Source organism: Coregonus lavaretus (genome assembly GCF_964263955.1).
Source record: "Coregonus lavaretus genome assembly, chromosome: 33".
Classification (NCBI taxonomy): domain Eukaryota; kingdom Metazoa; phylum Chordata; class Actinopteri; order Salmoniformes; family Salmonidae; genus Coregonus; species Coregonus lavaretus.
In genome coordinates, this window is record NC_140020.1 from 32,528,573 (window position 1) to 32,541,689 (window position 13,117).

Below are 13,117 nucleotides of genomic sequence, written 5' to 3' on the forward strand. Positions count from 1 at the left end.
AAAATTACAGGCCTCTCTCATCTTTTTAAGTGGGAGAACATGCACAATTGGTGGCTGACTAAATACTTTTTTTCCCCACTGTAAATACCACCAATATGTATCTGTTTATGTATCTTCCCCTACTATTCGTACTACAACTATTTGCACACTGCTAAAACACTGTACATAGCTGATAATATAACATGACCGGTCTTTCCCATTTTAAGTGCAATGTTTACTGTTAATAGCTTTTTGTTGATGTTTTGTGACTTCCCACCTGTTTATTTCACTTGCTTTGGCAAGGCAAACACGTTTCCCATGCGAATAAAGCCCCATTGAATTGAATGAGAAAAAGAGAGCGAGAGAGAGAACAAGAGAGACTAAGTATCTATTTCCAAGCTCAAACCCTCCACTCCTCTACCTCAGCAAACCTGCATAATAAAGTCCAGAAGAAGGCTGGGGTTTTGTTTTCTGCTACAGTTCTCTTTGTTTTATAATGGAGCCACACAGCGGACCCCCTGCCCAGAGTGTGTGTTGGTTTTACTATCCTTGTGGGGACCAGAACAGCCAGATGTCATTCTGTTGTTTGACCAGCTACAACAGTGGTTCCCAAACTGTGGGGTGCGCCGAAGGGTTGACAGGGGGGCACGGGCATTCAATTTACTCTTGATAGTTAATTCAATGATGGATGGGATGGGATGGAAGGGGAAGGGGAAGGGGAAGGGGAAGCCCCCCCCACCCCCAAGTGAAAACATTTGGGAACCATTGAGCTAGAAGACCACTCTTTACTCTCTGTCTCATTTCGTTCTTTCTTTATTCCTCTTCTAACCCCCGATGAGTGGACTAACTCAGAGCTGGTACTCTGCATAGTGGGAGAAGGGATTGATAGATGTAGGGAGAGAGAGACAGAGAGGGAGAAGAGACAAAGGGAGAGCTGGGAAGAGGAGAGAGATAACAAGAGAAGGGAGAGGTGGAGTGAGAGGAAATATGATGAAGGGACGTGTGTGTGTGTGTGTTTAGCCTACCTCCTGTGGTAGCTGTGTGTAGCACGTCTCTGTGGTGGCGAGGATGAGGAGGGGGGAGAAAGAGGGGACGTCCTGGAGCAGAGAGAAGAAGGTGTTCTTCACCGTGTCGCTGACCGAATCCCACCAATCACAGATGTGGGGCATGAACACCACACTGGGCACGCTCCGACGCGCCTCACGGAACACCTGGAACACACACAGCCAGACATCATACATTTGCAATGAGTATATCTGGCCTAAAACAGATGCAATGATATACGTGTGTGTGTGTGTACAGGCGTGCGTGTTACCTGAGCGCAGGACTCCTCGGGTGTCTTGGCGCTGACAGAGTAGAGTGTGGGCAGGTCTAGGAGGTGGACAGACAGCTTGTCCAGGTGGTGTAGCACAGCAGGGGCCAGGTGAGAACTCTGTCCCGAGCCGGGGGGACCTGCCAGCAGCAGTCGAGGCCGGTATGACGTGGGCTGGTGAAGGGCTGATCTGGAAGGAGATGAGAAGGAGAATCAGCTTCTATCTTTTAAATGTGTCCTTACGTCACCAATTAGGTTATCAGTCTCCAGTTGATTGCTGTTTGATAAAACTGTTAGAGGACGATAATCTCCATAATCATATTTTATCATCTTTAGTGTTGTCACGATACCATAATTTTGACTTTGATACCAAAACAATACACCAGTAACAAAAACAAAATTGTATTAGACAAAGTCACAGAATGGCACTTGATCCAGACAGATTTACATTTAAGGAATTTAGCAGACGCTCTTATCCCGAGCGACTTATAGTAATTACATTTACCGTACTTTTTCGTACTGGTCCCCCGTGGGAAACAAACCCACAAACCTGGGTCGCAAGTGCCATGCTCTACCAACTGAGCCACACGGGACAGATAAACTCAGCTACTGCTCTGTTCAATCGTTGGGCATCCTATGAGTTCAACATAATTACATTTGAAAATGTTTGACGTCAACATTTTTCAGAGACAGTAATGTATATGCATTAATTAATTAATTATATAATCATACAATCAATTTGACTTTGTTTTGACCAATCTAACTACATAACGGTAATCCTTGTTTGAATGGTGAATCTCTATTGATAAACTAGGTTAATCAAGATGTAGCCTTAGCCTATTCACAATACAGGTGAATGCATATTCAATAGGAGTGTGTGCATGCATTGAGTTATTGAGCTTGTTTTGGCTGATTTCATGGGGCAACAGGTGACAATCTGTTTCCCTCCAATTTGGGACTTATTTAATTGTACTGATCAACAACATATGCATATAAGTAGCAATTTCTTGTTTTATAAAAGTGTGCAGTCTCTTTAAGACCCAGTAATGATTTCATTCACGAGGCACATGCTGTGTGTGTCAGTTTGGTGAGAAAAATCCAACTGCTGAGAGAAATTCATAATGTTTTTGGTAACATTCAGCTTTGAAAACAGCATATTTTGCGCTATGGTTAGCATATTATCACAAAGTACTAGGGTAGTGAATTGTTGTTAGCTTCAGCTGTAAGCTAGCAAGGAACGTTAGCCTACAAAGCTGGAAGCTACCGGTATCTTCTTGCATTGTAAGGTGTTCTAGCCTGTAGTATGAACAGTAATTAACAGTTCCAACATGCCGTGTTGCATTATTCAAGTGTGTCAACATCTGTGCAGCAGGAATGGGGAGCTAACATGATGCAGCCAGGACAGTCTAGAGCAGGGATGGGCAACTTTGATGGGGGTGGGGGCCACAAGAAATCTGAACTCATCATGAGGGGCCACAGTTGCTCGCAGGTCTGCGTACCCAGTCAGAGTTAATTTCGTGCAATTCTACATATTTTGGCATGAGGCGGAGGAAAATGTGCTGTTTCACAGCTAATTTGTTGCAATTCTACACATTTTGCTATAGGGTGGGGAGAAATGTTTGCAGTTTTTTTAATATGATATCTGAGTTGGACTGACTAACAAAATGTACGGGGGCCCCCGACCGGAAATTCGACCATGATTACTACAAGTTTAGATAGCTGGCCGCAAGACTAATTGACCAATCTAAACATTTTAGCTGACATGGGCTAATTGAGTGACTATCAGTGACTGACATAACAAGAGAAAAACTGCTGATCAACAACCACATTTTGAAGTAAGTGGAGCAAGCAATATGCATGCACGGTGAGCTCCTGCTATTAAGAAGACACCAGCTGCGCTGATAGACCCATGGGGCGGCGCACAATTGGCCCAGCGTCGCACAATTGGCCCAGCGTCGTCCAGGGTAGGGGAGGGAATGGCCGGCAGGGATGTTGGTAGAGCAGGGTTGTGGGTTTGTTTCCCACGGGGGGCCAGTATGAAAAAAATAAAATAATGTATGCACTCACTAACTGTAAGTCGCTCTGGATAAGAGCGTCTGCTAAATGACTAAAATGTAAATGTAAAATGATAGAGACTTTATCCTCTCAATCAGTATTCGACGTGAGACACATTTGACAGAAGTACCGAAAGTAACAAAGATTCTAGTACTGAACCGTTTTCCATGTTCTAATATTGATAAAGTACCAAAGCTTTACACTAATCATCTTTGACCATATTAGCAGTCTATATCAGATAAAGTGCCTCTTAGATCGACTTGAGTCAAATAGAGAACATTTCCTTTCCCTGTCCTGTATTGATGACAGGTCTGAATGATGGTTTGACACCTGTCATTCTTCTTGTGGCCACAAGGCAGCATTAAAACACCATGATACAGTGGGGTGTGTGTGTCGGGGTAGAGGCTAGCTGTGTGTTCTGTAGTCAGACTCACATGCTGAAGTGTAGGAAGGGTGTGTGTGCCGTAGAGGAGGGGTGTGTGTGTGTCTTTGGGGATCCTGGCTGGAGGTTGTAGATGGAGGGAGCTGCTCCAGCCGTCTCCTCTTCACTGACCTCCTCCTCTAGCAGATTATCGTCAACGTCTAGCAGGAAGAAAGGACAGGAGGAAATACTGTGAGTCAGACAAACGGTGTGTGTGTGTGTGTGTGTGTAATAAAATGACGTTGAGACATACAAAAATAGGTAGGTAATAAATCAAAATACATATAGGCCTAGGCATGGCCTAATTAACAGGCCTTTGAGCATAAATTGCTCCAGCAAGAAAAAAGGCTAGAGAAAGCTCTGGTCTTATTAGCAGAGACGTCATGGTTTATTAGAGAGATAGGGAGGAAGTTGTAGTGCTAAATGGAAGTAATTAACAGGGTTCTAGACTAACTTTTTCCCACTGGTGCTACCAACTTTTTCAGTTGATGGCACCAATGTTTTGCCACTACACACTGATAATGACCTGACCTGTGTCCCATAATATTTACATTTTACATTCACATTTTAGTCATTTAGCAGACGCTCTTATCCAGAGCGATTTACAGTTAGTGAGTACATACATTTTCATACTGGCCCCCCGTGGAAATCGAACCCACAACCCTGCCGTTGCAAACGCCATGCTCTACCAACTGAGCTACACGGGACCTATACCTGCATTCCATAGAGAACCAGGCTAATAATGACTAGCCATCTTAAATTAGCATGCCATTGCAGGGCTTGACATTCAGGTAAATTTGCCAATGGCACACCAGGCCAGTGCCAACTGAAAGCTACTGGCCTGAATGAAAAGATGACTGGCCCAGGAAAGAGAATGATGCACGCATAATTTAAATGTCATCTTTAATTTGCGGACTGCGCAAGATGCGTATAGCCCAGGGGTCCCCAATTACATTATCTGTGGGACGATTTTTCCTTGAGCAAATGGTCGGAACATAGTTTGTAAACTGCAAATTGACCGCAATAATCCCAAATCTTTTCAACCCTTGATTAGCCTACATTGGGATGCGATTACATATGCCTCTATTTATGCATGGGAATACTTGGGAATAGATTTCCAAAACTAAAATCAGCTGATTTCCTGGTGATTTTGCAGTCTTATGTCCAACAATGAAAACTATTTAAAAAATTATCCCTTGGTTATTGTTGTCCCGTTGACAATATTGATTATTATCATTTTAATAGTGTAAATATCCAAAGTAAGCTTTGGCAATATGTACATTGTTACGTCATGCCAATAAAGCAAAGCGAATTGAGAGAGAGAGCGAGAGCGAGAGAGCGAGAGAGCGAGAGAGCGAGAGAGAGAGAGAGAGAGAGAGAGAGAGAGAGAGAGAGCGAGAGAGCGAGAGAGCGAGAGAGCGAGAGAGCGAGAGAGCGAGAGAGAGAGAGAGAGAGAGAGAGAGAGAGAGAGAGAGAGAGCGAGAGAGCGAGAGAGCGAGAGAGCGAGAGAGCGAGAGAGCGAGAGAGAGAGAGAGAGATACAATGGGTGTTGGCCAGTATTTATTTATTTTTGCTCTGAAAACTTCAGGTCAAATAAAATCACCCACAGGCCCAATTTGGCCCATGGGATGCCTATTGGGAACCCTGCTATAGCCGATAATGACCAACCCTCCATACATAAATAATTACATTATTTCCATTAATTGCCACAATCTCAAAATGAGTGTCATTGTTAGCGATTAGGAACAGTAAGTCTACAGTTGTAGGGCCCTATAAATCTGTTCCATCTTCTGGTACATTATGTCTTCCTCATTTTGTTTCTCCCTATATCTGGTTGTCACTCAAAAATCACACTTTCCTTACAGAAAAACTACACAAATGGGATGTTCTAAGTCCACAACAATGCTTCAACCACATCAGGAGCCCACTTTTGAGGTCTGGGAAGAATAAATAAAAATATGTGGCGGGTGTAGTTGCCCTTTAATTCAATTGCACACCTAGCAAGAGACCGTTGTGTTTGGCTAGCGGTGTTTTTGTACTGTACAATGTACAGTGTAGGCTACATGTGATGGCAGAGTTTGCTAAACAAATGCTCCGTGATTGATAGGTTGGCAGGTAGCCTGGTGGGTAGGAGCGTTGGGCCGAAAGGTTGCTTTATCGAATCCCCGAGCTGACAAGGTAAAAATCAGTCGTTCTGCCCCTGAGCGAGGCAGTTAACCCACAGCCCCCCGCACATCGCTGATGCGGAAAACACATTTGAATGCATTCAGTTGTGCAACTGACTAGGTATCCCCCTTTCCCTTGATACAAATCATCATGATATCATTCTGCCAGGTAGGCCTACATCGAAGTCAACAATTAATTTGGAAGTTTTTTTGTAAAATGTTCATTCAAACAGCGCATGATGACTGAATTGCGCGTAGCAAAGTTTCTGCCAATACTTTTTGAATACCTGGTTTGCATACCCATCGCTGTTAGAATAAATCTTATTTTATTTTTACTATTTGTGACCCTAGCGACCAGGAAAAAGAGAGAGGTGCAAAAAGAGAAAGATAAACAGAGTACCTCCTCTACTCTGTGTTTCTGCGTGGGGGAAGACTCGGAGCAGGACCTCCAGCACCGTGGCCAGTGTGTTTGCCAGTAGGGGGCGCATGTTGGGGGCCAGGGCTCGGCCTGGAGGAGCCTGGGCTCTCTGGGAGGCTGGGACGATGGTCCGCAGAGCGTGGCTGAAGTCCCCAGGCCCCAGCACGATGGTACTGTTAGACACAGGTAAGATTGATCAATACTTGATCCAAAACTGAAATTTAGTGTCCACAGATTATAGAAATGTAATTGTTTAAATTTTCACTTAGTCATGCTTTGATGCCAATGGGAGAGATTACATTAATTGTAACTTAAATGGAAGTTAGGATTCACCCCATACAGACAAGACAATTGATTCCAGTCTATTACTATGGTCTTGTATCCGTTCAGTTTCCTTCTCCTCTGCATGGTTACCTGACGTCCAGCTGCAGCTTCACACTGCTGCCGTAGATCTGGGGATAGCGCCGCCGCAGTGCCACCAGGGCCGCCTCTGTGCAAAGTGCTTTGATGTCTGCGCCACAGTAACCTGGAACAGGGGAGTGGAGAGGTTAAATGAATGAACTGAAAAAGAAGTAGACTACACATAAATGTTCTAGTTGTAAAATGTTAATAAATGTGAGTAAATATAAGTTTGTCTCCCTTACCGACACATTTCTCCGCCAGCTCATCTACAAACTGTTCAGCCAGTCTGGGATTCCAGTCCCGCGTGTGGATCTCAAGGATTTGTCTTCGGGCCTAGGGACAGAGATAATAAGACAAAGAGAAAGAGAGACAGACAGACACCGACAGACAAAGAGCGAGAGAAAAATATGTTTAGAAAAAACTGTCACTATCGACCCTGCTCACACCACAGTGGGTTTCTGATCAGCAAGGTTTCTCTCTGCTGAGCACTGCCGGCTGTGTGTCTTTATATTTGTGTGTCTCTGCTGAGGTCGGCTGACAGAAGCATACAGACTGGGCTTTGATTATCCAGAATCTCACTGTGAGGACAAACGACAGGAGTCAGCCAATTAGACAGCTCGACGGGTAGAGGGGATTGCTATGTACCACTGGGCTGGGACTAGCGCACAGTCTCACACACACCACTGGGGTTGAACTACACACGTAGCTGGGCTGGGACAGACACACACACACCACTGGGGTTGAACTACACACGTAGCTGGGCTGGGACAGACACACACAACTGGGCTTTGACTGACACACGCAGACTCACCACTAGGCTGGGACTAATGTGTGTCGTACACGCTCACCCAGACACACAGGAGTGGTTGGAACACACACGGAAAGGATAATACTCCAAAAACATATACTGAACTAAATTATAAACGCAACATGTAAAGTGATGGTCCCATGTTTCATGGGACCATCACTTTTCACTGAAAAGTTCCATTCGCACAAAAAGCTTATTTCTCTCCAATTTTGTGCACAAATTTGTTTACATCCCTGTTAGTGAGCATTTCTTATTTGCCAAGATAATCCATCCACCTAAAAGGTGTGGCATATCAAGAAGCTGATTAAACAGCATGATCATTACACAGGTGCACCTTGTGCTGGGGACAAAAACGCCACTCTAAAATGTTCACAATGCCACAGATGTTACAAGTTGAGGGATCTGACATCATTTTAGAGAATTTGGCAGTATGTCCAACCGGCCTCACAACCGCAGACCACGTGTAACCACGCCAGCCCAGGACCTCCACATCTGGCTTCTTCACCTGCGGGACCATCTGAGGAGTATTTGTCTGTAATAAAGCCCTTTTGTGGGGAAAAACCCATTCTGATTGACTGGGCCTGGCTCCCCAGTGGGTGGGCCTATTCCCTCCCAGGCCCACCAACGGCTGCACACCTGCCCAGTCATGTGAAATCCATAAATGGATGGCCTACCTAATTTATTTCAATTGACTGATTTCCTTCCATGAACTGTAACTCAGTAAAATCTTTGATATTCTTGCACATTGTGTTTATATTTTTGTTCAGTATACTATGACAGCCACATACATACTTTTAAATGATTGGGATCACAGTATAAAACAAGTACTAACAATGTATTTCGTAGTGTATTCATCGTGCCATAATCCTATTCATGATTGCTATTGGCAGGTGTGTTGAAGTTGGTAATCCCCCACTCCCTCACCTTCTTGTCAGGCAGGTTGAAGAGGAACTCCCTGTCAAAGCGTCCAGGCCTCCGTAGAGCAGGGTCTATGGAGTCCAGTCTATTGGTAGCACCGATCACCACGATTTCACCACGGCTGTCCAGACCATCCATCAACGCCAGCAGAGTGGACACTATGGAGCTAAAGCAGGGAAGGAGAGAGGGATAGGGAGAGAGAGAGAGAGTCAAACCATACTAAAAACTGATCACTCACATTCATTATTGATTGTCAGAGACCATCATCAAATGGAGATGTCTAACAGCTCCTCCTGCTTCATATAGTACCTGTGTATCTGGTCCTGTCTGCTGGAGCGCACTGGGGCCAGCCCGTCTATTTCATCAAAGAAGATTATGGAGGGCCTCATCAGGTACGCCTAGAAGCAGAACATAAGTCTGGGCTAGAGGTGCATGAGCTAGCCTGAACCCAGAGTGTTCTGGATGGCAACTGGTCCAAGTAAGCACACTACAAACAGATCAGGAATTATTTATTAAATACCTTCCCTGACGCTATCCAACTGATAAGCCTTGGCTCATTCCAAGGGCTGTGGCGGTCAATACATTTTGTTAACCGGTGATTGTCATGCAAAATACTGCCTATCGCACAGTACTTGACCGTTAACAAAAACATTTAGCATATCCAGGACTTTTCCTATTTTGTTGCCTTACAACCTGGAATTAAAATGGATTTTGGGGGGGTTTGTATCATTTGATTTACACAACATGCCTACCACTTTGAAGATGCAAAATATTTTTGGGGGTGAAACAAACAAGAAATAAGACAAAAAAACAGAACTTGAGCGTGCATAACTATTCACCCCCCCCCCCCCCCCCAAAAAAAAAAAATCAATACTTTGTAGAGCCACCTTTTGCAGCAATTACAGCTGCAAGTCCCTTGAGGTATGTCTCTGTAAGCTTGGTACATCTAGCCACTGGGAATTTTGCCCATTCTTCAAGGCAAAACTGCTCCAGCTCCTTCAAGTTGGATGGGTTCTGCTGGTGTACAGAATTTCCCTGTATTTAGCGCCATCCATCATTCCTTAAATTCTGACCAGTTTCTCAGTCCCTGCTGACGAAAAACATCCCCACAGCATGATGCTGCCACCACCATGCTTTACTGTGGGGATGGTGTTCTCGGGGTGATGAGAGCTGTTGGGTTTGTGCCAGATATAGCGTTTTCCTTGATGGCCAAAAAGCTCAATTTTAGTCTCATCTGATCAGAGTACCTTCTTCCATATGTTTGGGGAGTCTCCCACATGCCTTTTGGGGAACACCAAACATGTTTGCTTATTTTTTTCTTTAAGCAATGGCTTTTTCTGGCCACTCTTTCGTAAAGCCCAGCTCTGTGGAGTATACGGCTTGACGTGGTCCTATGGACAGATACTCCAATCTCCGCTGTGGAGCATTGCAGCTCCTTCAGGGTTTTCTTTGGTCTCTTTGTTGCCTCTCTGATTAATGCCCTCCTTGCCTGGTCCGTGAGTTTTGGAGGGCGGCCCTCTCTTCGCAGGTTTGTTGTGATGCCATATTCTTTCCATTTTTTAATAATGGATTTAAAGGTGCTCCGCAGGATGTTCAAAGTTTTGGATATTTTTTTATAACCCAACCCTGATCTGTACTTCTCCACAATTTTGTCCCTGACATGTTTGGAGAGCTTCTTGGTCTTCATGGTGTCGCTTGCTTGGTGGTGTCCAATGCTTAGCAGTGTTGCAGATTCTGGGGCCTTTCAGAACAGGTGTATATATACACTGAGATCATGTGACAGATCATGTGACACTTAGATTGCACACATGTGGACTTTATTTAACTAATTATGTGATTTCTGAAGGTAATTGGTTGCACCAGATCTTATTTAGGGGCTTCATAGCAAAGGTGGTGAATACATATGCACGCACCACTTTTCCGTTATTTATTTTGTAGAATTTTTTGAAACAAGTTATTTTTTTTATTTCACTTCCCCAATTTGGACTATTTTGTGAATGTCCATTACACGGAATCCAAATAAAAATCAATTTAAAATTACAGGTTGTAATGCAACAAAATAGGAAAAACGCCAAGGGGGATGAATACTTTCGCAAGGCACTGTACCTTCACAATAAACCCATTATTTATTTTAGGCAGTCTAAAGAAACATTATGATATGAAGAAAATGTATTTCAGAAGAACAGAATACGAGTTGGCCTACTGTATGATATCTGGCTATGCGCCATGCCATATAGGCTTGTTCATTTAGCAGACAAGATATGCTTATAAATCCTGTGCCATTATTTTATATTACACGATTCCAGTGGCGGCTCCTGAAAAAATTCTCAGGAGGGGCAATTTTTCTGATGATTTAGGTGACCTACACACATTTAAAAAAAGATATGTCCAGCAACAACATGAAGACAGGGGCAGCATATAAGTCAATACCAGAAGCATTTATTGACTGATCTCAAAAGTGTTGGCTTACCAGGGTTGGTGGAGCCCTCAGTTTCATCTTTGCCTCGCAAAGCTAACTCAAACACTCCGCAAAACTTCACACACTGGATTAGCCGGCTGAGGATGTGGCGGTTCTTGCTAATGTCGTAGTAAATATATTTGTTATAGTGAATATGGAATATGATATGTTGAGTAAAATGTTGTGCTAAGATCTATTTAGGTCAGGAGCTGGTTATAAGTTCTGTTCCTATCCAATAACAATGGACAAAAGGGTCCTATCTTGTCAGCCTTGTCAGCAGGTGGCCAAGGACAACACCCACGCCATAGGCCTCTCAGTTCTTCCAACTCACGAGTTCTTGCTCTGAGGACACACACACACACACAAACACACACACACACACACATCATCACTGTTAAACACACACACACACATCATCACTGTTAAACACACACACACACACACACACAAAAATCCCCTCTCTTAGGCTGAACATTTGAAGACAGAGAACCCGACTCAGAGCCAATGCAACAGTGACAGTAGCCTGCAGGGGACCTCGCCCATCTCATCAGGACCAATCAGAAGATCAGAACTACTAGATTGAACCTACTTCATTTATTGCATAAAATGTCTGCACACAATGTTTCGGGGCTCTCTTCAGATAATAATAATAATAATAATAATAATAATATGCCATTTAGCAGACGCTTTTATCCAAAGCGACTTACAGTCATGCGTGCATACATTTTTGTGTATGGGTGGTCCCGGGGATCGAACCCACTACCTTGGCGTTACAAGCACCATGCTCTACCAGCTGAGCTACAGAAAGTGGATACTCATGGATGCGCATTGCAATTGTAAAATGTCAACACAATTGGAGACACCACGTCATTTTTGGAGACATGTTATTGACAGTAAACTATTGTAGATGCGACTGCTAACTAAATAAAACATTTTAGCTGGCTAGCTAATCATCTTAGCTAAATGTGGGGCAAACAATTCAGTTATTTACCGTTAATTTGAGGGATTGGGGTGAAAGAAATCGAGTTACATAGTGATACTTTACGATATACTGTATTGACAATATCGCAATATTTTAGCGCTAGTTGGCTGTACCTGCACCAAAACACCATTATTGTTCCTTCATAGCTTGTTCTCAATCTTTTCACATTGGGAGCAAATTTGTTTTCAGCACTTTTATTTCCATGACTGATCAAAACTCGTTCTCATGGCTTTCTGATCGCTCTGCAACAGACATATGGTGCGCAATAAAATCACAGTATCGAATCGCAATACGTATAGAATCATGAGACTCGCAATGCTGATGCATATATCTTATCGTGAGGTTCCTGGCAATTCCCAGCCCAAGTTCATTTGCCACAACAAATCTCTTCGCTAGCAAACGCGATGTCTTCTCCAAAACGGCAATGTGTCTCCAGCAATGTTTACTTTTTTGACGTTCTATGGCATCTCCACTTTCCAAGCATATATGACCACATGTAATATTTTGGTAAGTGATGCAAATAGTGAACTATGTAGGGCCAGGATGTAAAATATATGTAGCTGCAGCAATTTCTCTTATCTGATATGGTAAGTAAGGGGGCTTAATTTATAGCTCCCTAAGAGTTTGACGAACGGGTCCGTGAACGCGATTCCAGATATATTTACCTCTGAATAAACTGCCTTTATTACACCATATCCACATCCAGTAAACTTGTGATTATCAACACTAACCTCATCGTTGTGGCGGCGGACAGCTAGCCTGTATCCCTCGTCATCCAGTTGAGTGAGTGGCAATGTCTTTTTTCGTTCGTACCAATTTTTGGAAAATCCTCGGGTGTAGGACTTTCCGCCTTTAGTAGAAACCTGTTGAATTATTAAATTTGGTCTGGGAGGTCCTAATTGTTTCGTTGCCAATTTATCTCCATTTGTTCGCCGACAAAAAGGAACTTCTTTCAAACAATCCACTCTTTTCTCAGTTACGTTCATGGTTACGTAACGTATGACGAAAGCGCGTAAGTGCAAGCCCACAGACACCCATTGAGATTGTATTGAAGGCTCTGAAATTTGAAAAAAATTGATTTTACATGGGAGTCTATTACAGACTTCTGGGCGATTTTCAACCTGACTGAAATCGCCCCAAAAGGGGGGGGAGCCATTTGAAGCACGACTTTAGCCTGATTCGACATTTAGTGGCAGTGT

At 43.6% G+C, this 13,117-nt stretch overlaps 1 protein-coding gene across 1 annotated transcript in view; it reads right to left on the reverse strand.

The window, feature by feature from the left end:
- Window positions 1-13,117, reverse strand: part of LOC311108272 (ATPase family AAA domain-containing protein 2B-like) — a 155,099-nt gene that overhangs the window by 110,295 nt on the left and 31,687 nt on the right. The window contains exons 12-19 of the mRNA XM_084150894.1: window positions 8,788-8,876; window positions 8,485-8,644; window positions 6,995-7,085; window positions 6,765-6,876; window positions 6,333-6,523; window positions 3,781-3,928; window positions 1,295-1,481; window positions 1,005-1,190 (exon numbers count right to left, since the gene is read on the reverse strand). Of these exons, the coding sequence (XP_084007020.1) occupies window positions 1,005-1,190; window positions 1,295-1,481; window positions 3,781-3,928; window positions 6,333-6,523; window positions 6,765-6,876; window positions 6,995-7,085; window positions 8,485-8,644; window positions 8,788-8,876 (1,164 nt within the window). The remainder of the gene's footprint in view (window positions 1-1,004; window positions 1,191-1,294; window positions 1,482-3,780; window positions 3,929-6,332; window positions 6,524-6,764; window positions 6,877-6,994; window positions 7,086-8,484; window positions 8,645-8,787; window positions 8,877-13,117) is intronic.